This window comes from Muntiacus reevesi, chromosome 3 (assembly GCF_963930625.1).
Source record: "Muntiacus reevesi chromosome 3, mMunRee1.1, whole genome shotgun sequence".
Taxonomy (NCBI): Eukaryota; Metazoa; Chordata; class Mammalia; order Artiodactyla; family Cervidae; genus Muntiacus; species Muntiacus reevesi.
Window position 1 is genome coordinate 129,191,406 of NC_089251.1, and position 27,250 is coordinate 129,218,655.

General features: G+C 58.5%; 1 protein-coding gene across 2 annotated transcripts; it reads right to left on the reverse strand.

Moving 5' to 3' along the window:
• Window positions 1-220: 220 nt before the first annotated feature.
• On the reverse strand, window positions 221-23,673 carry ASIC4 (acid sensing ion channel subunit family member 4). 2 transcript variants are annotated; one of them, XM_065927643.1, is made up of 10 exons: window positions 21,453-23,673; window positions 5,732-5,876; window positions 5,516-5,643; window positions 5,165-5,327; window positions 4,600-4,656; window positions 2,689-2,842; window positions 1,194-1,285; window positions 1,039-1,118; window positions 566-670; window positions 221-383 (listed from the first exon to the last, which is right to left on the reverse strand). In XM_065927643.1, exons 1-10 carry the CDS (start codon window positions 22,407-22,409, stop codon window positions 270-272), a joined length of 1,995 nt encoding a protein of 664 aa, XP_065783715.1. In that variant the 5' UTR covers window positions 22,410-23,673; the 3' UTR covers window positions 221-269. The 2 variants fall into 2 exon arrangements, with proteins under 2 accessions (XP_065783715.1, XP_065783714.1); XM_065927642.1 differs by lacking the exon at window positions 4,600-4,656 and having other exon boundaries at window positions 21,453-22,086.
• Between the last annotated feature and the right edge of the window lie 3,577 nt (window positions 23,674-27,250).

Genomic DNA, 27,250 nt, shown 5'->3' on the forward strand with positions numbered 1-27,250 from the left:
CTCTCCTCCTCAGGGGCCCACGTCCTGGTCTGCAGTTCTCCCTGGTCACCAGCCTGGGGGTGGAGGGTGTGCACAAGAGGAAGCCTTGTGCAAAGCAGCTGCTGCCAGGGTGAGTGAGAGGCCCCACCCTTCCAGTGGGCACCACTCTCGCTCCCTCAGCCTTGGCGCCCACCCCCCCACCCCATGCCTCCTGTTCTGGGAGCCGGAGTCCAGGGGGGGATCCAAGGAGGAGTCCCAGACTCCTGGGTCCTTTTGGACACAGCACCATCCTAGCAAGCGAAGTCTTCAAAGAGGCCTCCTGGGGGGCCATGGGGGTGGTGGTGGTTGGGGAGCAGGCTGCTGGCACCCCCGCCTTCAGCCCGGCCCCGGCTTGGGCAGGGACTCTGCAAGGTGAAAAGGGAGGGGGACAGGGAGAGATGGAGTGGAGACCCCAGGCCTCTCACAGACAGCCTTCCCTCGTCCGTAGGGGGCAGAGGCTCCAGGAACCCCACCCTGGAGAGCTAGGTCAGAGGTTATAGGGGGATTCAGTCCTGGGAGACAGCGCTGGCTGCATACTCATCCTCACCTGCTCCTTCAGCTCCTGAAGCCCCAAAGTGGAGATGCCCCCGGTGGAGGTCCGGAGGGGGGTCTTGGGACGACGCCACGCCCGCTTCAGTCGGTCCCAGGACACCTTGGGGTTCAGGGTGGGGGGACAGCAGTGGGCTCAGGAAACTTGCTAGAGGAGAAGGACGGGCCTCACCAGCCCACTACATAGGACTTGCTGCCGCAGCAAACCCCCACCAGGACACCCCAGCCCTCCTCCCCCATCCCCCTTCTCACACAACGCAGTGTACTAACCACTATACGATCATGGCCCCCATCCCCCTTCTCTTTGCCCCTCCTTGCGCTCAGAACTTCTGGTCAGTCAAGGGAGGAGGGAGGGTTAGTAAAGAACCCTGAGCTTGACTTCCTGCCAGTCCAGGTGTACTAGAAAGCCTGCCGGGCCTCTCTGCTTTCCCCCCAGCCCCTCCTCCTACCCACCAGGCCCCCGTCCCTTGCCTCGTAGATGTAGTCGAGGATCTCCAGCAATGTGAGGATGCTGGCTCCGATGAACAGTCCCATTTGTCCCCCGAGGTCTCCTGGGGAGCACGAGAGCAGGGTCAGAGGGAGGAGGCTGACTGCTCCATCCCCATGCAATCACAGCCCAGGCTCACCCAGCAGGGCTGACAGGCCGTAGGCTGCTCGCTGCTCCGTGGCCTCAGAGGTCAGGGCTTCAAAAAAGACATCGAGAACCAGGAAGTTCTCTCTGTAGAGACAGGAAGCAGGGTATCCCTGAGGGGCCATCGTCTCAAGGAGACAGCTGGCGGGACATCCCAGACCCAGCAGACCCAGATCTGAAGCCCCTGCACAGAGATGCTGGTGATCACTCCCAGGCTCCCAAAGGCTGTGAGGAGAAGCAGGCCCAGATTCCTGTTAGCTTCGTGTTCTGGGGGCTAGCAAAAGGCCTGGAAGAACAAAACTAAACTCCCAGGCCTGCCCTCCCTCCCTCCGGCCTTCTCTAAAGCAGCAATTAGCATTCACTTTACCTCATCCCCGTACCTCTGTAGAACTTTCGTGTGTGTGGGTGTGCGTGCATGCTAATTCGCTTCAGTCATTTCTGACTCTTTGCAACTCTATGGACTATAGCCTGCCAGGCTCCTCTATCCAAGGGATTCTCCAGGCAAGAATACTGGAATGGGTTGCTGTGGCCTCCTCCAGGGGATCTTCTTGACTCAGGGATCAAGCCTGAGTCTCTTGTGTCTCCTGCATTGGCAAGCAGGTTCTTTACCCCTAGCTCCACCTGAGAAGCCCCACAGAACCTTCAGTGACTCCCTATTACCCTGCAGTCCACTCCATAATTCCTCTTCCAGACTTTTAAGACTGCCCATGATCCGCTGCACTGTACGTTCTTGTCCAAACTGCACTGTTATCTGCTTCTCACCACACAGCCTTCCTGACGCCCAAGCTGGTCTCCACAGCATCCCACACATCTCTAACAGGGATTCCCCCCTCCCTCCTCTTCTCATGGACCCAAACCGGGGGTCCACAGAGGCCCAGCTCATGCCTCCCCCACTCCCCTTAACCCACCCGCAGCAGTCTCTCCTAGGGGCCTAAAAACACTTTCAAACAAGGCCTTATCCACAAACTATGGCATGAGTTATAATCATCTCTGTCCCCACAGGGCCCAGCACTGGGCCTGGCACTCAGAGGATGCTCAGCATTTGTAGATTGGCTACAGGATACCAGATCCAGGGCTCAGTGGGGCCACCTGTGGGCCACCTGGCTCCTCCCCAATCCCATCCAGTTCCTCTCCCTCTGCACAGAACTGGACATGCACCGAACAGTTCCCAGCTTGCTGGGGCAGAAAGACACGCAAACAGAGGGTTCTAAAACAGCAGGTTAATGCAACGATAGAGATATGGACAGCGTGCTGTGGGAGCTCAGATGAAAGGCATTTGGGCTCAGAAGGGCTTCCCTGGAGGCGAAGACAAAGGATGTGACTTGGAGGGTGGGCAGGGGTTAGTTAGAAAAAAACAGATCAAGATCCTGAAAGGTATTCCTGGCAGAACGCTCATTATTAACAAAGCTGCAATCCATTCCTAGCCTCCATCATATACTAGACCTATTGAGGGTGGTCTCCATTACACACACACACACACACACACATACCGTATATAGGTCTCGTTGCGATTGTATTTTCTTGCCAGGTACCGGGCCGAGCCCCTGTTGGGGATCCTGACCATGGAGATCTCTTTCCCGTAGCGGGTCAGATTGCAGGGGGTAGGACAGAAACACGGGCCTCCGGAGCCCCCACCCAGGGAGTCTGCAACACAGAGGCAGAGAGTGCAGTGGGGGAGGGCAGGACGGCCCAGAGGCCCACCAGCTGTTGGAAGGAAGCCTTGGGGTGGTCCTAAGGCAGCCACGCCCACACGGAGGGCCGGTTCTGACCAGCTCTGGCACCAGACGAGCTTCCTGGTCCAGTTTCAGACCATCCAAGAAAGTGGGCGGGAGTAGAACCCCCAGCACATTCCTTCTCCCTCTGCTGCCCAGCCCCGCGGGGTGGAGAGGTCCTTGTGGCTTAGAGGGAGAGATCAGCCCACCTACCAGAGCTAATCAATCAGGTGAGGCCACAGACACACGAGAGGCTTGGAGAGAATGCTGGGATGAATGGAATTAATGCATGTTTTTACATATGCCTATGGGAGAATGGATGGATGGATGAGTAGATGAATGAATGGACAGAAGAACAGTGGGCAAGATCCCTGTGCTCAGTGTACTGGGTTTTCCCTGTTCACCCCTTCAGATCCACTCTCCCCACCTGGCTCTGTCCCAGGAAGCTGATCTCTGCAAATGCAGAGACCAGCATTTGGTTTGGGGTAGAGTTTGCATCTCTCCTCTTGTGGCCCCAGCTCCCAGCTCCTGTCCATCTCAGACAGTCACAGGTCCCTCTCTGGGTGCCCCTAGTTCTGTGGAGTCTCACCCTTCCTTGTGGTCCCCTTATCCCCATTCATATCTGTTTCTTCATGAAACACTCTTCAGTCACTCCTTTGACAGATGAAGTTGTAGGACAGAGAAGGTGTGACTCTGTCCCCGGATCTCAAGCCCGCCCCCGCGGCCAGCATCTGGATTCCTCAGTATGCTTCTGATCAATCACCCTGAGTCTAGTCTCCCTCCTCTCTTCCTCCTCGCCTTTCCATCCTTGCATCTCATCAGAGTCCCCTTTGTAAAAGCAGAAGGCATTCTTGCCTGGCCTTAAGCCATTGTTGGCTTCCCAGGGCCTCCTCTGCACTTACCATTCCCTCCTTTGTTCTCTGCCCTCCAGCCACACTGACCTTTCAGGGCCCCAGACTCACCTGTGCTCTTTCTGGACACAAGTCTTAGCAAGAGCTGCTCCCACCACCTAGAAGTGTGCCCCTCTTCACCAGCCTGATTTCTCCATATCCTTCAAGCCTCAGCTCATATGTCACTTCCTCTGGAAATCCTCTCTGCCTGCCCAGGTGGGGCTGCCTGCCTTTACTGGGGCCCCATAGAATCGCTGAGGTTCCCCTACCCAAGGACTAACACGCTACATTGTGATATCCATCCACACCCCTGCTGGGTAGTAAGTGCCCCAGAGCAGGGCTCTCATTCCCATTCTTACCTCTGGCACCAGCGCAGGCTGTAAACATCTGTAGAATGAATAAATGAATGAATGAATGAAGTGTGGGTCAGGTGAGATCTAAGGACAGAAGGGGTTGCCTTACCCACACTGACAGCCAGCAATGCACCTTTCCTCACACCAAGGGAGAAGTCACTTCCCTTTCCCGGAGAGGCAAGCTCATTTGCTGGACCAAGATGAGAAGCCCCGCCCCTCACTCTCAGTTCCGGATCTCGGCAACCTCCCACCCCGCGGCCTCCACTTACCCAAGTACCACACCTGCAAAGGTCCTCAGACCCCTGGAGGTATGGGATAAGGCTCAGCCCCCAGGAAAAACCCCAGGAGGAGATTGGGAGGGGAGGAGCCAAGGCAGTGAGGAGAAAGGTGGACAGAGAGATGAAGAGGAGTGGGGCGGAGAGGCAGGGCGAGAAGGCAGCACGGACCCAGTGTGTGGTCGGCACACTCGATGTAGATATTTGGCGGGCAGATGGTCTCATTGCCTGAAAGGAGAGAAGATTATTCCTGGAGTCTATGGTTCCATCCACTCTCCACCCCGCACATTCCCAAATGTGGGCACACATGTTCATGTGCACACATGTGGGTGTTTGCACATATATGTGCGTGCATGAATGTGCACGTGTTTGTGCACAGAAGCATGGAGATGTGTGCGTGCATGTGTGCATGCAAGCCATGCACGCTTGCATGGACACGACTATGCACATGCATTTACATGCACGTGATGAAGTTTGTGCACACAACCCAAGTACACAAGTACAGATTACACAAGTACATGTATGCAGAAATACATAGTAACAGGCATAGATACATATGCATATGTGAAAACATGCACAAAATCCCACATACCAGGTACCCTCACGTGGGTAGACACATACACACATGTGGTCATACACACGCAGCTGCCCCCATGCACATGAGCAGTGTTCTGCCCTCAGAGGTTCTGGAGCCTGGCAGGGTGGCACGGAGGGCTGGTGGGGGTGGGGTGCCCACCTGGCATGTGCACCATCCGGCAGTGGCAGCGCTGAAGCACCGCCTCCTTTTCACAGCGCAGTCGGCAGGCAGACACGCTGTAGGCTGAGTAGCCCTGAAGCTCAGGCTCCCCGAGCCCACTCTCCGCTCGGCAGTTGCCCCAGGGCTGGGGCAGGTAAGTCAGCTGAAGAGGCAGGGCAAGATGGAGTCACGCACAGAAGCCTCACCTGGCCCCCAGCACCCACAGCCCCAGCAAAGGCTGTGGAAGGGCTGGGGAATGTGAGCTTCTGGAGGGCAGATTCCGTGAGCCTCCACTCTGGGCCCAATGGCCCTACCCCATGGCCAACCCAGGACGCAGTTGGGCATGCTCACCCGCTGTTCCTGGCAGGACACAAAGGTCTGGAAGCCTGGGGACACGCCGAATCCCAGCTGGTGGATATAGGGTGGCTCCTCCTGGCTGTGGATCTGCACTCGGATGCCCACTTCAAATGATGTCTCGTCTGCACAGTGAAGATGGGGTCCTTAGGAAACCTTCGTCACAGGCAGAGGACCCCGGCTGGAGTCCCTGTCCCTTTCCCGCCTGCGTACTTGTCTCTCTCCAGATGGGCAGGTACTCCTCCTGCTGAATGTCCAACATGATTTCCAGGCCGCTGCCCATGCCCCCCGCCCGGCTGGGCAGAGAGCTCTGCGGATCCGCGTTGAAGGTATAACACTTTCCATAGCGAGTATAGACCTGGGGTGAGAGAGAGGAGGGGCGGGGTGTGGGATGAAAGACAACCCCTTAAGCTTTGGTAGTCTGTAAGGGCCACCAGACCTGCCTGGTCACCCCTGTCCTATATCCCAGCAACCAACCTACAGCCCAGCGCTCCCTCAAGTTCCATCTTTTCTAGTGACATCCTCTCTTTAATGGTTAAAAGGCACCTTCAGCTTAATGGGATTTCCCTGGTGGCTCAGCCAGTAAAGAATCTGCCCTGGGTCAGGAAGATCCCCCGGAGAAGGAAATTGCAACCCACTCCAGTATTCTTGTCTGGTAAATCCTATGCACAGAGGAGCGTGGTGGGCTACAGTCCAGGCGGTTGCACGAATGAGTGACCAACACTTTTACTTTTCTTTTCCAGCTTCATATATCAGTAGCAGAACTCTTGATGTTTTCCCAAATCCTGTCCCTGACTCCTTCTCCTCTTCTGAGTAAAGGGCCCCACTCTCAACCTAGTTTCTAGGGTCAGAATCCCTGAAATCGCCTTCTCCTGGTAAGTTGGTTGCTGAGATACAGAACAGGGGTGACCAGGCATCTAATCCAGCAGCCATCTTGGGCAATTCTACTTCCGAAATCTATTTAGAATCCATCCAGTTTCCTTCCATCTCATGTCCCACTTTCATTATCATCTGCCTCTGGCCAAGGCGGCAGGCTCCTAACTAGTGTCCCTGCATCCGCCTTTGCCTCTCCCTTCCAAGTCAGACATGATTGAGCATCGGCATGTTTTAAGTTTTTTTCTGCCAAGTCATTCACAACACGGTAGCCAGAGTGCTCATTCTAAACTGCGGAGATCCAATCAAGTCACTTGCCACCTTAAAGCCCGACAACTGCTTCCCATTCCCCAGAGAATAAAGCCAAGTTCCCTCCTTGCCTGAAAGTATCCACAAGAGGTGACCTTTGCCTCTCTCCTGCTTTTCCAGCCCCCAGATCTTCATGACAAATTCAAACTTATGGAGCAACATCTCTCCCGGGGCCTTTGTTCATGCAGTTCCCTCTCCTGGAATGCTCCCTTCCTCCCAGCTGGCATGGCCCAGCTGCTCACCTTTTAAACCTGAGCTTAAGTGTCCCTTCAGATGCACACTCATAGGTCACACCCATGTTCACAGTGTCACCCTTCCTTGATCAGTGTGTTTGTGGGTTTGCTCAAAATACTCATCAACACCTGAGATAACCTTGCTCATCTGTTTGTCTCCCTGAGCAGCAGTCATCATCCCTCGCTCGACTTCATGCTACACAGAGGCAGTGAGTCGAGCATCCCCAGTGCAGGGCACAAGGGATGCTTTAAGAAAAGACGACCCGCGCTGACCTGAAGCCTATCCCCGGTTTCCTCTGCGGAGAGTTCTCCCATATGGACACCAGATGGCGATGGCGCCCCAGAGATGGAAGCCGAGGCTCCGGCGGGGACAGAGCTGCGGTTGGGAGTTAGTTGCAAGCGACTGGGGGTGGGGAGGAGGTTGAGGGAGGGAGGCAGATGGAAGATCCCCCCTGCCGGGCTCACCCCACAGAGACCAGCCCCCAGGTCAAACCCATCACAGGCAGCTCCTTCCCTGGGGGTAAGGAGGTCAGCGCACTCAATCTCTCTCTCTCTCTCCCCCTCTCCTCGGGAACATTTTCACTCTGGTGAAAGCTGGGAGGAGAGGCATGAGGAGGCCGTGTAAGGGAAAGATTCCTAAACGCCTTGCTTCAGGGAAAGGGGAGGGCTGGGTTGAGGGCAGTGTGAGTGAGGAGTTCTAGGAACTGGGGACCGGGCGTGCCCCCGTCATGGGACAGGGTTGTCTCACCCTCCCAGCTCTACTAGGTTAATGATCCTGCTGATTCTTCCCTCTCAGACAGTTCTTCTATCACCCAAGCACCTCGCCTCAGATTCTCAAAACAAAAGGACAAGCACTGTGCAGTTTACAAAACACGGCAACGTCTGCTGCCCCATTGCATCTCCTTGGCCACCCTGGTATCAGGTAGGTTTAATGAGCCTGATGATTACAGATGAGGAAGCTGCAGCTCAGAGAGGCGATGTGAGTTGCCCAAGGTCACACAACTAGTCAGTGGGAGAGGTGCAGTTGACTGAGATAGAACTCAGGGGTTCCCACCATCCAGTGCTGGCAACTCCCCCAACCCCAGCCTCCCCCGCCCCAAGTCCCAGCCCCTGTCCCGGCCGGCCCCATCCAGCCAAAAGGAGACTGGAGTCTCAACACTCAACCCCTTTTCTTCCATCCCGCCTTCCCATTCACTCCAGTCCTCTACACCTTCCCTACTCTTTGCCTCTCGGTTCAGTCCCTCACCTGTCCCTCCCCTCCACCTTCGCATCCATGCCAGCTGCTGGGCTCCAATCGTCATTGACCGTGTCTGTCACACCCCTACCCCAGCTCCCTGCGGTGTGGCCATCAGTGGGACAGAAGTGGGCATGGCTGACAGTCCCAGAGCATTCGCTCTGCCCCAGGCACTGCGCTCAATGCCTCACAGGCTCTTTCCAATTCCAATCAAATCTCACAGCCACCCGACATCCTACAGATGAGGAAACTGAGGTCCCAAGGTTGGCTGATTTGCCAAGGTCTCCAAGATCAGTGCTTCTTAAACTCTAATGTGCACACCGAGCACCTAGAGTTCTTGTTAAAAGGTAGGTTCTGGTTCAGTAAACGTGTGTTGGGGAGCAGGACTGAGATTCTGCATTTCTAACAACCCGCTGGTCTGCAGACCACGCTATGGGTCAGAAGTCCCTAGACAAAAGGGCCAGAGTCCAGCAAGACAGCCCAACTCTAGATCTGTGTTTTCACAACATGTCCCAAGAGGGAAGAGAGCTTTGAACAGGGCTGGGGGCAAGATCACTGGATCCTCAGTGGTATGGAAAAGGCAGAGGGGGGAGAATATGTAAGCATTTGCCTCAATTCTCAAAGCACTCACCCCTTTCCTATTTTGGGCCAAGCAGATGCTGGAATCAGCTTTTGATGCTGCAGCCATTTTTCAGTGTGGGCTCCAGGGGGGCAGCTAAACAAGGTACCAGGCTGCATGGGGGACCCTGGTAGGGAGCTGCTCACACATTCCCCCCAGCGTGCAGTGACTGACCCTGACCCCTGGGCACTGTCATGATCTCTCCCATGGGACCGTGGACTCCTGAGGCTGGGAGCCCCCATTTTACCGTCTTGGTATCCCCAGTGCCTGCTAAGTCGCTTCAGTTGTGTCTGACTCTTTGCAACCCCATGGACTGTAGCCTGCTAGCCTTCTCCTCCATCCATGGGATCCTTTAGGCAAGAACACTAGAGTGGGTTGCCATGCCCTCCTCCAGGGGATGTTCCTGACCCAGGGATCAAACCTGGGTCTCTTGAATCTGAACCTGGGTGGGGCCAGGGCTGCCTCTCTACCTGATCCTCCCACCACACACACACAGACACAGACTACATGATACTGAGACTAGCCTTGTGCAGGGCAGAGCCAACTGGGAAGGCTTTGGCTCCAATGGCTTCAGATAGGGGTGGCTACCTGGTACCTCTGCCCTTGAGGAGATTGTGGAGAGAGAAGGTGACAAAGGAAGATGGGTGGAAGGACTCTGGGTCTGATGGACAATGCTCTGCAGGGAGTGGACAGGCCAGACTGGCAGGGCCAGGCCACCTGCACCGCCCGGGTCAGGCCCCACTGCTGGGCAGAGCAGAGCGTTGCCCTGGAGACAGTCCCTGGGCCAGGCAGGCAGCAGCAGGTGGAGCTGCCGGCTCCTAAGTGGCAGAAGCCTGGTGGCAGCACAGTCCACAGCCTCCTCCATGGAGACGGCACGGCTGCTCGGCCACAAGGTCCCACTGGCTGCCCACTGCGCTCTCCCCAAGGACTGGCCCCAGAGGAGGGTGTGTGCACAGGAGTTGAGGCTTCAGAGTCCGACCACGGAAAAGAGGCATGTCCTGGGCCAGGATGTGCCCTGATGGACTGAGGGGCTATTTCCAGATCTGCCACCACTAGCCTCAAGCTTCAGCCTGTTCCCATCCCAGCAACACCTCCTTCTGCCTGGTTCACCCTCTTCTCGGCCCTCCCTCGCTCTCTGCCCTCATTCCTATGTCTGGCCTCCTGGACGTGGGCAGAGCCCCTCTGGGCATGGGCTGGACAGCTTCTAGACAGGACTGTGTCCGCACTGCAGGCAGGCCCCTGGACCCCTCCCCCAGCTTACTTCCTGTCAGCTCTCTGCCTGTTCCTCGCCTTCAGCGTTGGCCTGGGTCTGTCTGCCTCTCCAGCCTCCCTGTTCCCTGATCTCAGTTTGTCTCTCAAGCCTCTCTGCATCCTCTTGGGTCTTTCTCTGTCCTCAGCATTTGATCAATTATTCATCTGGCCTGTGTCTCTGCTCCATGCCCTCTGTCTGCCTGTCCATCCTCCTGGCCTGGCCTTTTTCCCACTGGCCTGGGTACACCACCCCATCCCCCCGCCTCTCTGTTCTTTTGCCCGTTGCATCTCTATCTGTTTACTTTTCTGTCTATCCCCTAGACTAGGTATCCAATGTCTTCCTCCTCTTGATTTTTCCCTGGGCCTGAAACCACCTCCCTGACCAAGAGTCCCTGCCCAGGCACGCCTCCCTCCTTCTCCCTGCCCGCTTCTCCGGGTCTGCCCCAGATGGCGACCAGTGACCAGAAACTGGGAGAGATCTGTCCACAGCGTGCTCCTCTGAGCAATGGCTTCTCTCTCAGCCCCTTGAGTTCCATCTGTCCACAGCTCCCATTGCCTTGGCTGGCTGGTATCTGCCCTCACCCCTTCCCACCCCCTCATCCTCCCTGCAACCCTGGAGCCCACGGGGTTAACAGGCAATTAGCAGGGCCAGGGCTCAGAGCGGTAGGGGAGAGGGCTCTGGGCCTCCAGGAGATAAGAAGCAGCCAGGAGCAGCCGAGGCTGGGCTAATCCCAGCACTAATCTTCGGCCTGGGCTTTATCTCCATTCCCTTCTGGGCACCCTGCCTCTGCCAAGGCCTTGGCACCTCCTCCCCACCCCTCTTTTCCACGGCAGCTTTATCCCTCCAAATTCCATCAGCCCTTCCCTGATGTGGTCCAGCTCTATGCCTCTCACTTCAGCCCCTGGAACGAACTCCCGTTAATCCTACAGTGCTCAGGGGCCCTGGGTAGCCAGTGGAGGGGTTATATTTTCATCTGCCGTGGACTGTGACTAGCATCCCAGGTCAGATGGCTCTCCAGTCCCAGCTTCACTCAGGGGTGGCCCAAGCATCCAGGTTCAAAGCCTCCTTCTCTGTCCTCGCCAGGGAAGACAGTGCCAACTCAAAATGCCTGGGGTGTCTCCACTGGTCAGAAGTGGGAGGTCACTCAGTCCAAAGCCTCATTGTACAAAAGCCAAATCTGAAGCCTGGAGATGGCAAGGGACACACCCAAGGGCATATAGAAAAAAGAGGGCCCATTCAGAACTAGTATGCAGCCCCCAGCCCCCACTGGGCCCCAGCATTGTCCACTAACCCTCATTACCCACCCTGGAGGTCAGTAGACCCGAGTCCTAGCCCTCCCTCCACCAGTGACAGCTGTGTAACTTGGTTATTAAGGTGATTTACTGACTTCTTTGGTCCTCAGTTTCCTCATCTGTTGAGTGGGGATAGGAATTCCTGATCGCCTTATTTCACAGGTTAGTTATAACTCTCAAAAGAGATGAAGTAGGTGAAAGGCATTTGCAAGGTAAAATCACATACATGAGGCCTCAATATTAGCTATAAGGGTGTTGTGGAGATCAATAAGATCCAAACTAGGTCAGAGATCAGTCAGCGGATGTGGTGCTAGGAAAGGATCCACATAAGATCCATAAGGTGGAAAAATAGGTGCACATTTTGCAGTCTAACAGAATAGGGTTCAAATCTTGGCTCTGCCACCAACCTTGGACAAACAACCTTGGGTGGTGATTTAACCTCTCTGAGCCTCAGATTACTCTTCTGTAAAAGGGGTAATGGTAATTCCTCCTCCTGAGGTTCACAGTGAGGATCAGAGGTTAAGTCCAAAGAGATGCACTCAAGGTGCTCAAGAAAGTGGGGGAGCCCAACTGGGGCAGCCATTTGACCTTGGATCCCTCCAGGGCCCATTCTCTCTGGGCACAATGCCCCTTAGTAAAGGCTCTCTCAGCAGTTGTGGGCGAGGATGAAATGCTGTCAAAACAAAACCCCCAGGCTCTGAGATCTAGCTGTCCTACCAGAGGAGGGTGCAGGCCAGCAGCCCTGCGCTGTCTGTGGGATTCGGGTTCAGTCATTTAACCTCTCTGACCCTCCGTTTTTCTTCTGTAAAATGGGAATAATAATAGGCATCGTTGGAGGTGTAATGAAAAAGAGAAAATGTATTGAATACATAAATAATAGCAACAGTTAACATTTATTCAGTGCTTACTCTGTGCCAAGCACAGTCCTAAGCCTTTTATATAAATTAACTCCTTGTGTACATGCATGCTAAGGCACTTCAGTCGTGTCCGACCCTGTGCGACCCTATGGACTATAGCAATCCATGGGGTTGCAAAGAGTCGGACACAACTGAGCAGCTGAACTGAACTGATGGCTTATAGGACTGCTGGGCTCCTTTGTCCAAGGGATTCTCCAAGCAAGAATACTGGAGTAGGTTGCCATGCCCTCCTCCAGGAGATCTTCCCGACCCAGGGACCTTAATTCTCACAAAAACCCTCTACTGGAGATGTCTTAACATCTCCATTTTACAGACAAGATGATGGAAGACCAGAGAGGGTAAGGAGCAGGCCAGAGTCACGTGAGATAGCAGAGGAGGGGACCGAGTCAGGGGCATGGGACTCGGGGCTCAAGGCCACTGTGTCCTGACACACCCCTGGTACAGCCCCGAGGACTAGGCGGAGCTCATGAAGTGGCAGGCGTTCACAGCAGGCTTACTTGTCCTACACTGGTCCCTGAGCCTGTACAGGATGCCTGGGACTGTGCTTGCTGTTGGGGATAATTCAGAGAACAAAATCGCTGGCTTCTGCCCTGGAGGAGTTGGCTGTTTGGCCCCAGAGGCATTTATTCATTCCAAAAGTGTTTGTTGAGCACCAGTGCTGGGCGCCAGGTGTACAACAGTGGAGAACAAAGCACAGAAAACCAACAATCCCCAGGACAAGCAAATGTTAGTAGCTGGGATGTGGGCTGTGATAGGGGGACGGATCCAAGTCCTATGACTGTGGAACAGGAATTCAACTTGGGTTGGAGAGTCACGCTTCCCAGAGCAAGAGCACTCACCCACCCAGGAAGGGCATCTGATCACAGAACAGTCAGACCCAGAGAGCATACCCCCCCCCCCCATCTCTTTAAGGGATTCCCAAGGGGCACTAGTAGTAAAGAACCCATCTGCCAATGCACAAGACATGAGATCCCTGGGTAGGGAAGATCCCCTGGAGGAGGACATGGCAACCCACTCCAGTATTCTTGTGTGGAGAATCCCAAGGACAGAGGAACCTGGCGGGCTACGTCCATAGGGTTACAAAGAGTCGGACACGACTGAAGCGACTTAGCACGCACGACCCCCACCCCATAAGCCTGGCCCCCTCCCCTACCGCAGGGACCATGACATACCATACCCCAGCCCCCAGCCGCCCAGGTACTTTTCAAGGCGACTTCTTCTCCAAGGTAGAGGTGCTTGTGAGTCTAGCAGGAAATGGCCACGATGTTTGTTCAAACATGCATGAGCAGTGGTGGAGAAGTACCAGACAGTCAAGGCCTTGCGACTCCAGGCCGAGGCCGATCAGGAGAACGTGAAGCCGTGGGAGAACAGGGCGATTTCAGGGAGCGCCTTGTCTCCACGGCGGAGGAGAGAGGGCGGCCCCCAGGACCCAGGTAGACAGCCGGACCTGTTCCCAGTAGCTTCCGCATTGGCCTTAAACCCTAGAAAGCCCGTCTTGCATAAGTGAAAGTCGCTCAGTCCCATCAACTGTGGCCCGCCAGGCTCCTCTGTCCCTGGAATTCTCCAGGCAAGAATACTGGAGTGGGTAGCCTTTCGCTTCTCCAGGGGATCGAACCCAGGTCTCCCGCATTGCTGGCGGATTTTTTTTTTTTTTTTTTTTTTTTTTTTTTTTGCGTCTGAGCTACCAGGGAAGGCCCGGTCTTGCAGGCAGGAATATATTACATTTGTAACGAAGTCCCTCCCTGATGTTCCAGCCTTCGATGCAAAGTTAGTAGTTACTAGAGTTTGCTTGCACAGTGAATCGCACCCGTAGCCCGGCGGGCGTTTAGGAGCTGGGGACGAGAAGGTGGCAGCGGCGGTGAAACGGTGGGTGTGCCATTGCCCCCACCCCGCGGGTGCACCGGAGTATCCAGGCCGGGCCCACGCGCACCCAGAGGGCCGCACCCACCGCTTGGCGCTCCTCGCCGCCTCTCTCGTCCCTCCCGCGGGGTAGGCATCCATCACGGAGCCGGGGCGCCCTCCCTCCCGTCTCCTCCGGGCTCCTCCGCTCTCCTCCCTGGGTTTGCCTCATTTGCATTCCCCCGGCTCCCGGCTCCTCGGCAAAGTGACCTCCGCACACAGCCGCGCCAAAGGCTTCCACCGCGGAGGGAGACCCCGCCTCCCGCCGCCCTCCTCGGACGGGGACGGGCGGGGGCCCCAGCGGAGGGCTGCAGAGGGGAAGGCGGGGTGCCCAGAGCCGCGGAGGGACTCCGATGGGATTTGAACCTGCGGCCTCAGATCCTCAGCGGGGCGAGAGTGGGGTGTGGAGGTAGCACAGGCCGGCGAAGCTGTGCCCCCGAAATGGAACCCCTGCTAGGAACCCGGGCTCCCCGACACCCGTTTGCTTGCGCTGCACTCCCACTGGAGAGGAGCCAGCCCTCTACGGGGCCAGCGCCCGAGGATCCCTCGCCCTTCCGGGGGCCTCCCCAGCCCCCCAGCCCCGCTCCCCTGGCCGCCTAGCCGCGTCCCCTCCCCCCGTTTGGTATTTACACCTTTCACACATTTGTAAGCTATTATCCTGTGCACGCTTAGTCACCGCTGAGCCAAGCGCCACGGATTTAGCTCCTTTAATCTTTCCTCCTAAATCAATCCTCCATTTCCCCTTAATCATCCCGTGGCTCCTCTCTGAACTCTCTCGCTGCTGCCTCGGCGGCTGCAGCCTCTGCCTGTCTTTCTGGAACTGTTCCCCCTCTGACTCAAAATGGGTGTCCCAAGGGCATAGTGACCATTTGGGGGGTGGGTTGGATTTTCAGTGCTGCCAGCCCCGGCCTGGGGGCTGGGAGCCAGGGAAAATCTGCAGGCACCCCTCCCTTTTCTGGAAAACTGCACTCTGAAGCCTCTGACCCTGGGGGGTCTCTGTCCTCCCACCCCCATTCATGTGGGATGGCTCCAAGACCCTAAGCCTCCTGCGGGATTTACCCCCTCCCTCCCCCCCCAAAAGAAAAAACCTCTCATGCCTCCTGTCCACGGTTCTGACTGTCCTCACCCTCTCTGCCCACTGCTCCAAGGAGGGAGCATTACTGGGAGAGCCTGGAAGGGCAGGAAACACTGATAACTCAGCCTGAAGCTGCCCTCTCACCCCTCTCCTCCTGGGAGGCTATCCATCTCTCGAGACCACCCTGAGTCTTCATCCGCCTTCACTCCGCCTCCTCCTCCCGTGGGACTCACTGACTCAAGGGCCCCAAACTGACTAGCCCTGAAGCTCTGCACTCGGAGTGCTCCTTGAGGTCTTCATGCCTCCCAGCCCCCCCCCCCCACCCGCCGCGCCCCAATTCCTGATCTCTTCCGCCCCTAGCCTGGGCTTGGCGGCGGAGTCGGCCCTGCCACCAGCCAGAAGAGGGAACGTGAGGGCAGGGGTGGGGGGCCCGGAAGGAGCACAGGTAGGGGAGACTGAGGGAAGACACAAATGCGGGGGCCATTTCTTCAAATGCTAATCAGCATCTTCCGGCAGTGCCACAAGAAGCTGAGCTGATAATGAGCCCAGCTCGGGGCTGATTCCTGATTAATAAAGAGGCCACCAGGCTGCTGAGTGGGGCCGGGTGGGGCACGGCCCTCCCCTTTGCCCTTGCAGACCAGCCCTGGGTAACAGTAACAGCGCCTGCCCGCGGGGTCCGGGCCACGCCACTCAAATCCCCCGCAGCAACGCCACTAGCCGAGGGGAGGGACCCAGGCTGAGAGCGCCCCCTTCAGGTGGGCCAGGGGGTAGCAGCCAGTGATGGGGCCCGCGGGGGGAGGGCAGGCTCACTGAATTCTGCAGTCTAAGTTGTAGGTAGCCCTTGGAATTATTTTTTTAATCAAGAAATGTTTAATTAAAGTAATCAAGACTCTCGGCTTCTCTGAACAAATGGGAACCCCCCCCCCTTTCCCGACACCGGGCATCCTAACCCGAGGGCAACAGTTAGGTGAGGCTGAGAAGCTGCTGCTCCCTTCAAGGGTAAGTGACCGTCCCTTCTCACCCCCCCACCCTTCCCTACTGGGTGAAAGGCAGGACCAGCCCTGAACTAGATGTTGAGTTAAATGTTCTCCCGGTTCTTGCCTCGGGAGAAGGTGGCGCTGGAGGGCAGAGAGGGCTGGACTGGCAGTGAGGGTCAGAGGCAAGTTCATATGGTAGATGAGTGCCCTAGACCAAGCTCAGCCGGAAGCCTCTCCCCTCCCGCGTCAAGGGGGCGAGCAGGGGCAGCTTCAGGCAAAGGTATGGAGCTGGGATGTCTGCGGAGGATCCCCTGCTACAATCAAAGAGCGGGTGTGGAGATTGTCAGTACTGGCCTGACCATACCAGGGAAGGGGGTACTGGCTTGACCACACCGCGGGAGGGGTGGGTTCAAGTGGAAGCTTGGATTGAAGGCAGGAGATGGTGGAGGAGCCTCCAGCTAGGGGCTGGGGCAGCCAGAGAGTGATCGAGGGGGACTTGCTGCTCCCTCTGCCTCCGAGCCATCCGAGCCATCCTGATGGCAGCAGGGGTGGGGCTGGGAGAGGAGGGAAGAGGGCAGGGAGGGGGACTGCCCAGCTGGAAGAGGCCTTGTCTAATTGTGCCTGATTAGTAGAGAGGAAGAGAACAGGGCGAGTGATTAATAGTCACGGCAGTCACCAGCGCGTGGGGAAGGAGGGTTGGGAGGGGGAGGGAAATCTGAGAGGGGATAGAGACAGGGAAGCGCACACAGGTCCCCGGTCACCTGCCCCTCCAGGGGGCTGCCCAGACCCCAAAGGACAAACTGAGATGAGCTGGCCTCCCTCTACCTCCTCACAGATTCTCCACCTTCCCCGTGCCTCAGTTTCCCACACAACAGAACGGAAGAGACCAAGGTCACATCCTACACCTGGGAAGTAAGGTGTACCTGCTCACATGGGGAGCAGACACCTCCATGTCCCCAGGCACAGGCCCCATCCGTGGCTCAACCTGGGACCTTAGTAGACGGCCAGACTTCTGATCACAGCCCACTGCCACCACTTCATATCCTTTGACGCCAGTTGGAAAGCCTACCCTCCCCAACCTGGCAGCTTGAACCCCATCCCCACGACCACCTGGAGCCCCACTATCCGATACTGCAGTCACTGGCCATGCTCAGCTGTTTGAATGGAATGTTGGTCCCCCATGCTAATCACACCGCAGATGCTCCCTGGCCAGTGTGGCTAGTGATGACCACCATGGATAGCACAGATTCAGGATGTTTCCGTCATCACAGAGTGTTCTGTGGTTCAGCATAGATTGTGAGTGTGTGCACTCCTTTGCATGCACACACGTGCCTGAATCCTGGGGAGGAGTGGGGAGCATGCGGATGCTACGACAGAGGGGGAGTGCGGGCTCGAGGGTCAGGAGAGGAGCAAGGCTAGGTGGTGGAGAGCAGCGAAGGTGCCAGCACACGGGTTGGAAAACAGCAGGTGGTGCTGGGAACAGGCTGGTTAAGGAGGGCCAGGAGCTGGGGTGGTGGCGTTTCTAACAGCTGACACTCTGAGTGCACACTACGTGTGTGTGTGTACGCGCCAGGCAGTGGACTAAGCCCTTTACAGCCATCTCTTTTGATTATCACAACCACCCAATTTTTTTTTTTTTAGGTTCTACTATTGTTTTTAACGAATACAGAAGTGTATGCTCACAGCAGCTTTCTGACTTCTCCAAGGCCACACAGCCAAGGTTCGAATCCAGGCAGTCTGACTCCAGAGCCACACACGATTGCTTCACCATACAATCCCCAGATGAGAGGAGATGCTGAGTTTTAGAGCTGCATTTTACAGCTGAAGAAACGAAGCCTAGGGAGAAAGAGTGATTTCTGCCTTCTAGTAAGTGGGCAGGCTCAGAGCAAGCCGCAGCCAGGGAAAGTATGGATGGGGCTTGGCACACTGGGGTGGGGGAGCCGATGGTGGTAGGAATCGAGGAGGAAGAGAGAGTATATAGGTGGTGATGGAAGGAGGAGGTGGTGGTGGGAGTGGGCTGGTTTGAGACTGGGTGAGGTGGGGGGTGGCAGAAAAGAGAAGAGATGGGGTGAGCTAGGTGGAGGCGATTATGGGTGGAGAGGTGGGAGCATCCCCCACCACCTAGGAGCCCTCTCCTCTCTCTGAACCCTCTCCCCTCCTCCCCAGACCTAGCCCAGCCTGCCTCATCCCTTTTAAGCCTTCCAGCCCTCTTCAGCAGAGTGCCTCTCCGAACCTTGGCTCTCACTATCCATGTACCTCGTTTGGCAATTAATCCTGGTGCCTCCTGACACTGCTTGCATGGCTGGTTAACTCTTGCATGGTTGGTTAAGCTCTGAAGTCTCCCTGTCCCCGCCCCACCACGAGACTGGAGGCTGCTTGAGGACAGGGACTGAGGACCAGGGCTGCCCCGTTCTTTGCCCCCACAGCACCTGGCAGGGAGCCTGGCACATAGTAGGTGCTCAGAATTCCGTGTTGATTGAGTGACTGGGAGTCGGTGAGGGGACATTAGGGAGCCAGGGGTAAGAGCGATGGCAGTGGTAACAGAAGCAAGAGCTGCAGCTGAGGGGACTGGGGGAGGGTGCATTACCCAGAGTAAAAATAGGCTGGAAAATGTGACATTTATTAACTTGGATTCGGAGGAAAGGTCACAGCAGAGTGGGGAGTGGGAAGGAGAAAACGGGGAAAGCAGCAGAAAACACACAGCAGCCCCTTACCCACACCCCATCCATCGCTGTCACTGTCTGTCTCAGCACCCATGGGCTGGAGGTTCCCATCACTGATCCCTGTACCCGTCTCCCCTCCGTGGATCCCAAATCCCCATCGTGGGCTCCATATTCTCATCACAGCGTCTACTGTGACCTCACGTCCCCATCAGAGAGCCTGATGTCTTTGTCTCTCCATACCCCTTCTCCAGTCTTGCCCACACAGCACACTCCCAGTTTCCCCATTGCCATGGATCCTCCCATCCCAACCATAATGCCAGACCGTGGTAAACGGCCAATAAGGACTCAGCCCTAGAACGCCAGGTCCAGGGAAGAGTTCCACTTGGCAGATGGAGGTTGTGGTTTGGGAGAAGGGTACGGGGCCTAGGCTGGGTGGGGGGACAGGTGGGTCCAAGGGACATTCCTCTCCCCCAGTGCGGGCTCTGCTCCTCCGCCCCTCACTGTCCTGCTGCAGCCAGAGCAGAGAACCACAGTCTTCAGTCCTTTTCTCTCCATCGCAAAGGGCCTGTGGGAGATCCACCCTCAGCCGTGCCTGGCCATCCCCACATTCAAAGGGACTCACCAGCTTTGATCCCGGGACTCCCCGTTCCCACGTCCTGCAGGCATGTCCCCCTTCCCTGGAGGCCAGGCAGGAACCTCCGGCCTCCCTCACCTTGCTTCCTTGACCCCTATCTCTTCCTCCCCACTGAGGTTTCATCACTCTTCCCCTTTTCCTTCCACCCCCGCAATGGGGCCTGGGACACAAACTCCCACTCAGGGACACAAAGCCCCCATTGATTTCTGCCCCAACAACACCTGCTGACACTGGGCTCTGTCCCTCCACCAACCCGGAGGGGTGGGGATGTCACAGGAGAAGCCCCTGGGACCCGAGAGGCCACATTCACACACTCCTTAGGAATAATCGCTTTGAGAGCAGTGATTTTTCCTGGAAGAAGAGGTGTGTGGTTGGACCACAAGGCCAGCGCCCACCCGCCCCCATTCCTCTCTCAGCAGTCCTCCTTCTCGTCCCTTCCTCCATTTCCACCCCACTGCCCCCACCCCACGGCAGGAGGACCCCGAGGCTGCAGGCTTGGTGGGGGCAGGACCATGGCTGAAGCATATTTCCTGGTGCTACTGAGGCAGTGAGTGAAGGAGACCCTGGGTGGGGAGCCCCGGGTCATGACAAGGAAGAGCACCCCATTTGGGGCTGGCTTTAAAGCCTGGGCTGGACGGGCACCATGTTGATGCCATGTATTTGCATATGTGCTGGGCACGGTCACAAGAATGAAAACACACTCCCCACACTCCACACATACATAATGCCGGGAGTAAACTGGACCGGGGACAGCATCTCAAGCCCTGGCAGTAACAGACACAGCCTGTGACTGTGGGTGAATGGAGCACCAACAGACAGACAGCATACAAGACACACACCCCTACACACATGCACCTCACACACCTGGATTATGGGAGGTGTGCATGGGAGGGCGGCCCCACGCCTCCATATGAGAGTGTGTGTGTGTCCACGTGCATTCACACATACGTGAGGCAGGGAGCCGGGGCTGATGTAGCTGGGGTCACAAGATGGGTCGGTATCCAGGGGGTGACCCTGTCCTGGGCAGCTGAGTAAGGGCTGGGCTGTGGGCACGTGGATGAGTAGCTCTCTGGATGCGTGCGTGGGTGTGCAGGTGTGCACATGAGTGTGGCGACAGGGACGCTGAGTGTGTGAGAGAGTGTGCAGGAACTATGTCTCCATGCAGTAGGTGTGTGTGCGCGTGTGTGTGTACACGTGTGTGTGTTGTACGCACGTGTGTGCTGGGGGCAGCAGTGAGGGTGAGCCACGCTCGTAAGAGTGAATGAGTGATTCAGTGTAACAGCCAGAGCCAGGCAAGGGAGCAGCAAGAACCAGGAAACAGAGGGAGGGCCTGGGCAGCCCGAGAAGCTGGGTGCATGAAAGAGGGATGTGTGAGGGAGTTCGTGAAAGGGGGTGTGTGTGAGAGACACAGAGACGGCAAGAGACACTGGCATCCAGTGTCTGCAAAGATCGGCTCTATCCAGTCTGCCAGCCGGGTCGGCTCCCCCAGACACAGCCCCGAGTCCCTACCTTGCTGGAGCCCCCAGATACGCTCTCCCCAACGCCCTTGTTTGGTGGGGGGGAGAAAAATCCAGCGGCCACAGAAGAAAAGGGGAGTAAGAGAAAAGCAGGGGTCAGTTGGTCTGGCCATTGCCTGGTGCATCCCTTCCCAGCAAGCTGACTGGCTTCTGGGCCCCCCCAGGCCCATCCCAGGACCCCTGGCCTCCCAGACCCTGGCGCTGCGGCAGCAGGAGAGCCGGCGGAGGAGCAGCAACAGCGGCTGGGTAAGCCCCTAGGAGCGTCCACTGCTCCCCGCCGGGGAGCCCCGAGGGAAACACCAGGCTGGGGGGTGACACGAGGCCAGCCTCTGGCAGCGGAAGGAGGGGAAGCCCTGTCGAGGATGCCCTGCGCGCCACCCGCACCCCCACCGCCAGCCTCCAGCCACCCCAGGCTGGCCGGGCCGCCTGGCAGGACTCACCACGGAGAAGTTGCTGGCAGAGCAGTGGTGCCCGCTGAAGTTGCAGCTCTTGAGCATGTCGGCAAGCTGGTGGCCGGTGCGGTTGAGGATGTCTACCATGTCGGGCTCCGGGTAGCGCAAGCCAGCGGCACGGTGCCCATCCCGGTCTTTGGGGGGCAACCCGGTCAGGTTGGCCAGGTGGAAGATGTCGGCGTCGCTGAGGGCCGAATGCCGGAAGCGGTTGATGTTGCAGAGGGTGACAGCGGGGAAGCCGGCCGCTGGGGCTGGGGCAGCGGGGTCCATCACCACCAGGTGAGGCCGGGTCAGGTAGCCCCGGGCCAGGCCGGCCGCCTGGTACAGGAAGGCAGCCAGAGAGGTGAGGAGGGCCAGTGCCCAGAGGGTTCTCCGCAGTCCATGGGGGCCTGGGCCACAGGCCCGGCCCAGTCCATGCAGAGTGCTGGTGCTGGCGAAGGTGGCCAGGTCCCGGGGGGCTGCTGCCCCCTGAGCAGCCCCCAGGAGACTCTGCTCATCCCCTGCCTCCTTCTCCTTGGGTTTCGCATCCTCCTCTGCAAATTTGATTTTGCACACAATCTCGATCGGCATCTGTCCCCAGCTGCTGGGACCAGCCGGAGCCTTCCTGCCCCTGTCCCCCCCTGGCCAGCAGCCCCCGGTGCCCTCCGGAGTGGCGGCGCTGGCAGCAGCGGCTCTTCTAAACTCAGGGCAAATGGGGAAGAGGATGGGGACAGGGTGGGGGCCCGAGGTGGGGGAGTCACTCCCACTCCCAGCAGCTCCGCAGCCCTGATGATGCCTCTGCCTCTGCCGCCGCTTGTCTCTCTCCTCGATCGTCTCCTTGTGGCTTCCCTTATCAGCACCAGCACAGCTGTCAGCCCCTGCGTGTGTCCCTGCGAGCGAGCGAGTGAGCGAGGGAGCGAGCGCTGCTCCGCCACGCCGTGCAGCCCCAGCCGCTCCGCTCAGCATGTGCTCCGGAGCCCACCCCGTGCTTAATAATTCAGGACATGTCAACAGCGTTTCACCGGCGGCACAGGCGGCAGGAGCCAGGCCAGGGGAGGGGGCAGCCCCCAGCCCCGGACAGGGATCTCCGGGCCCTGCCTGGGACCTCGTCGGGAGGCCCCCAAACTCTTGCTACACCCTCGTCACGCGTGGGGTCCCCACCTGGCCCCACTCCCAGGCCAGCAGGGAAGAGGTTTGCACCGAGAGTCCTTAGCTTATTCTGCCACTTTTCTGGACCACACCCCGAGAAGGGTCAGCCAACTCCATCCCCCACCTCCTGGCCTCCCTGACTCCTAACAGCAGCACCCAACCACCACCTGACCTCGCTACCCCACTCACAGCACCTTCCAGAGAACTCCTAGGGAAAGCCACTTGTTTGAATGAGGGAGGGGAGCGGAGGGCAGAGAACGGCAGGCAAGACAGACAAGGGGTCAGTAATGGCTCCATCCAGATACTTGAATTCCTTAGAGCTTTGCTCTGGACTTAACATCCACTATGCCCCTGCCTGCTCTCCGATTTTGGCCGCCCTCTCCCCGACTTCATCTCCATCCCCAAACTCAGTCTCTCGTGTGTCTGTGATAGAGGGCACCCTTGCCGGCATAAGCATCTGTGGCCACTTTGCCTCCCCAAATATTTCCCAAATCCCTTGCCACAGCCAGGCCTGTGGTGGGGGCGGGGAAACGTGTTGGGTGGCCAGGCCAGGGAGCAGAGGCCGTATGATGTGGGGGAGAGGGTATGGCATGGAGGTCAGGAAGAGCCCAAATGGGGGTTCTGGAGGGAGCCCAGATGTGCTGGGTTTGAATCAGAGGGAATGCAGTCCTAAAGAAGCAGGCACAGGGGGTGCCAGGCAGAGGAGCAGGGGAGCGCTGGGGTGGCTGCGCCTTGCAGAGGAGAGGCAGGATGGGGCCCGTGGTGGCTGGTCCAGAAGGGATGATGCCGGGGTACCCCCAGGGTGGAGTGGTCACAGTGAGCTGCCTGTGCCCTGGAGGGGGGAGCTGTGCGAGAGTGAAGCCCTCATGGGAGAGGAAGCACTTGTCCCCTCGAGGAAAGGGGGGGCCTGATTAATTGGGGCGCTAATGAGCAGCAGGGAGAGGAAGCTCAGAGGGGCGGGGAAGGCGGCTCCATCGATCCGAGCCGCGGAACCAGCAGCTGAAAAAAAAAAGTGAGAAGGGAATCGATCTGAGGGAAACGGCAGCAGCCGGGGATTAGAGCCTGAGGTCCACCCGCTGCCCAGTGGCCACCCCTCCCCTGCGGCAGGCCTGCCCTGCCCCGAAAAGGGGCCCAGGAGTGGCTCCCCAGGGGGGCAGGGAACGGCTCTGCACAGCCTTGGCTGCAAGCCCAGGTCAGGCCATGTCCACTGCAGGTCACCCAAGCGTGGAGCCCACACACACACACACACACACACACACACACACACACACACAGAGCCCCCCTAACCCCAGCCCTGTGTAGCACCCTGCGGGGGTTGGCCCCAGCCTCTCATCAAAGTAGCTTCTTCAGGGGCCCCTTGGCTGGGCCAGCTCCTTCACTCTGAGGAGCCCAGACTCCTGGGGCCAGGGGCTTCGTCTGGCCAAGTCCCAGAGGGGACAGGAGTTGGTACTGAGAGCAACTGCTGAGTTAGCACTCAGAGTCGCCAAGTGACCACCGAGAGCCCCCATTGCTGCCTCCGCCCAGGCAGCCTCTGCCATGCTCACCCCTCCCTGTAGACCACCAGACCCTTCCAGCCTTCCTCCCCCACCTCCTTGTCTTCCCCAGCCTCTCTCTTCCCCTTCTCCTGGTATTGATTTTTCTTTACTGTTTTTTTTTTTTTAAGGTGATTTAATTGCTTTTTTAAGGTTACTTCAGTCTGGGGCTCTGCCAAGAAAACGGGGAGCTACCCCCCAAGCTCTCCCCCAGCACTGGTTGCCGCCCAGGACTCCGTGCATATTACTAAACTGTCCTGTGAACACAGGTCGTGCCCCCCAACATAACTGGCCTCCATCGTGAGCCCAAAGCACACCCTTTTCTTCCTGAGGGTGCGTCAGGAAGCCTTCAGCCTCTAGCAGGAGTGAAGTTGGGTGGTAACCCTGTGTAGGGGGCTAAGGGGGTCAGGGGGGCGGAGGGTGGTGAGGGGAGTTCCAGGCCACTGCAAAGTGGAGCAGCAGTGAGCCGCACGCGCCCCCCCCTCCCACTGCCCCACAGCCAGCTGTCTCCAATTGTTCCCAAGTCCCCACCATCCAGTCTCCCAGACCCCGGGAATATGGCTGTGCCCAGTGGGAGCCCCTCCATGTCCTTCCAGCTCATCCCTTGGCCTTCCCCCCAATCCCTCCAGCCTCCCCTGTCACCGCCACCCCCATCCCCTTTACACCCCCTTCCCCTCTGGCCCCCGTCCCTTCTCCCCTCCCTCTCCCCGCTTCCCTGCCTGCCTCCCTCTCTGCCCGGCTGCAGTTGGGTGATAATCTCCCTCATTTAGCCTCCCGGCTGCTTCCCCGGCTCATTGCCCAGCTGGTCCCTGGGGCCCGGCCCAGCTTCTTCCCCACCCCCACCCCCAGCCCTGCGCCCAAGCTCCCCCTTCCTTTTCCCCCCTGCTTCTCCCACCCACTCCCAGGGGACCGACTGCCCCCTGCAGTGAGCATCAGGGCCAAGTGTGGCTAGCTGGGACCCGGGCCGGGTGTGAGCAAGCGGGGAGGGGCTGCCCAGGACTCTGGGGGTGGGAATGTGGGTGCAGGTTGGGGGGAGAGGGGTTGGGGGGGGAGGGCAGGGTCAAGACATGGAGCCTTAGCCAGGCGTCCTCTGCCCACCCTCCCGTTGGCCCCACTGCCCAGACTTGTTCCCCAGTCCAGTTCTCCACCCACCCCCACCCAGCTCCCGAGTCCAGTTTTCCACCCACCCCCACCCGGCTGAAGTAGGCTTCCCGACAGAGAGAGCTCGGTGGATGGACTGAGGCAGCGATTAGAGTGGCGCATCTGTATGGCCTGACCAGGCAGGGCGGGGGAATGGGGAGCAGATAGGTGAGGGAGGGCCAGAGGGTTCTGACTCAGAGCCCCTGGTAGGGGGCATGGAGGTTTTATTTGGGCAAAGTGCTCCAGAAGGTAGACCTGGAGGCCTCTCAGGATCCAGTTTGGGGGTTCCCAACTATCTTGCCCTGCACCCTCAGGCCTTGGGTTGCCTCTTCTCCCAGCTGGGACCCCCAAGCTAAGCTACATTGGCCCCTTCCCCCCACCGTCTTCGTGGGTCTCACGTGCCCAGCCTGGGTGAACCCACTCATAAATGACATGACCCCCCAAACTCCTAGGCAGCATGGTCCTAGAGGGAGGCCCCAGCTGCCCTCAGCTCCCAGAGTACACTGCCCTGCCACCCTGCCCAGCCCAGCTGATACCTGTCCCAGGCCTGGCTCTGCTGGGGACCCCGGGCACTGGGCAGTGTGGGACAGACGTGGGTGGGAAAGGGACACGGATCGGGGGGCGGAGGCCGGGACTGGGCCAGTCCTGGCTGGTGAGCGAGCAGCGGTGACAAACGGGCTGTGCGGGGGCCGAGGGGCGGGGGGCGGACGGCGGCTGATTTATCTGGGTTATTTATGCCGCGGACGAGGCAGGAGAAGCGGTTAATGAGAGTCCCAGCAAAGGGGGTGGGGAGGCCCGGACGTGATCTGAGGCAACTGAAGAGGGTTAGCGTCCCGCCGCCGGGCCCTACCCCCACTGGCCGCCAGCACTGGGCACCCCCTGCTCTGTCCGAGGGCCGGTCAGCCCAGCCTTGACCCGTCTCCTGTGGCTGGCACCGAAAGCCCCGCATCAGGGTTGGGGGCCCGCCCAAGCCGAGGCAGTGGGGGCAGTGGGTGACCGGGGGTTGAAGGGGACCACGTCTGAGATCGAGGGGGCCGCTGGAGGAACAAGGGGCGGGGGACAGAGAAGGGAGGGCAGGGAGGGAAGAAAGATGCAAAATCTCGGCTGGTCAGAAGCTGACCAAGTCTGTGGAGTCTGTCGGGGGAGGGTTGGGGTGGGGAGAGGCCAGTGCGGGGCCGGGTAGGCAGCTGGCAACCTCGGAGCTGAGGCTGGAGAGAGGGCCAAGGGCACTGGCGTTCGTATCTGGTGGCAGCCAGGAGTCATCGTAGGGGCCCGAGAGGCAGAGGCAGGCCGGGGGTGGGGGGTGGTAGTGGTCAGAGAGAAGAGAGGACGCGGAAGGAGGGGGAAGAAGAGCCAGGGAAGGAGGGGGGAGAGGGCTTTGCAGCAGTGAAAGCTGCTGGGAGCAGATAAGGCGGTACGGCAGCGGGAGGGATTAAAGCTTCGAGGGGCCGGGGCGGGGGCGGGGTGGGGGGAGGCGGGGAGGAGAAGGCTGAGGGCCAGACCCCGGGGCCAAGGAGATGAGTGCGGGAAACGTGGGCTGCGAGGGGGCAGGATCTAACCAGAGGCCACACGTGGTCGTCGCCTGGTTGAGGAGTGAGGAGGGGACGGACTCCTCCTGCTCATCTCTGCTGAGGACGGGGTACTTTCCCGCCACTGATGGAGCCCCCATACGCTGCTCCCGTTGGGGTGGCAGAGCTGAGCGGAGAGGGGCATTCCTTGGGAGTAGGAGGCTACTGGAGACTGCCGGGGAGGCGGGTGGCAGGGGCCGGCCCTGGGAGCCTCCGAGCTCCGATTAGAACTTGGACAGGACACGCAGCGCCTCCTTGAGGCGGCCAGTGGAAACCGTGTCACAGGGACCTTGACCACAATCAAAGGCCCACTGGAGGATGGAGACCCCCACTTACGTACAGGGTGGCAAGGACCAGTGTTTCAGAGGGGAGGGTGTCTCTCTGTGGGTAGGGGCGTGGGCGCAGAGAGGGGCAGTGG

Coding starts and splice junctions, on each gene's coding strand:
- ASIC4 (XM_065927643.1), bottom strand. CDS start 22,409: ATGCTGAGCGGAGCGGCTGGGGCTGCACGGCGTGGCGGAGCAGCGCTC. Junction 1,119..1,193: donor CGGCCTGTCAGCCCTGCTGG/GTGAGCCTGGGC, acceptor CGTGCTCCCCAG/GAGACCTCGGGGGACAAATG. Junction 671..1,038: donor TCCTCGACTACATCTACGAG/GCAAGGGACGGG, acceptor CTGAACCCCAAG/GTGTCCTGGGACCGACTGAA.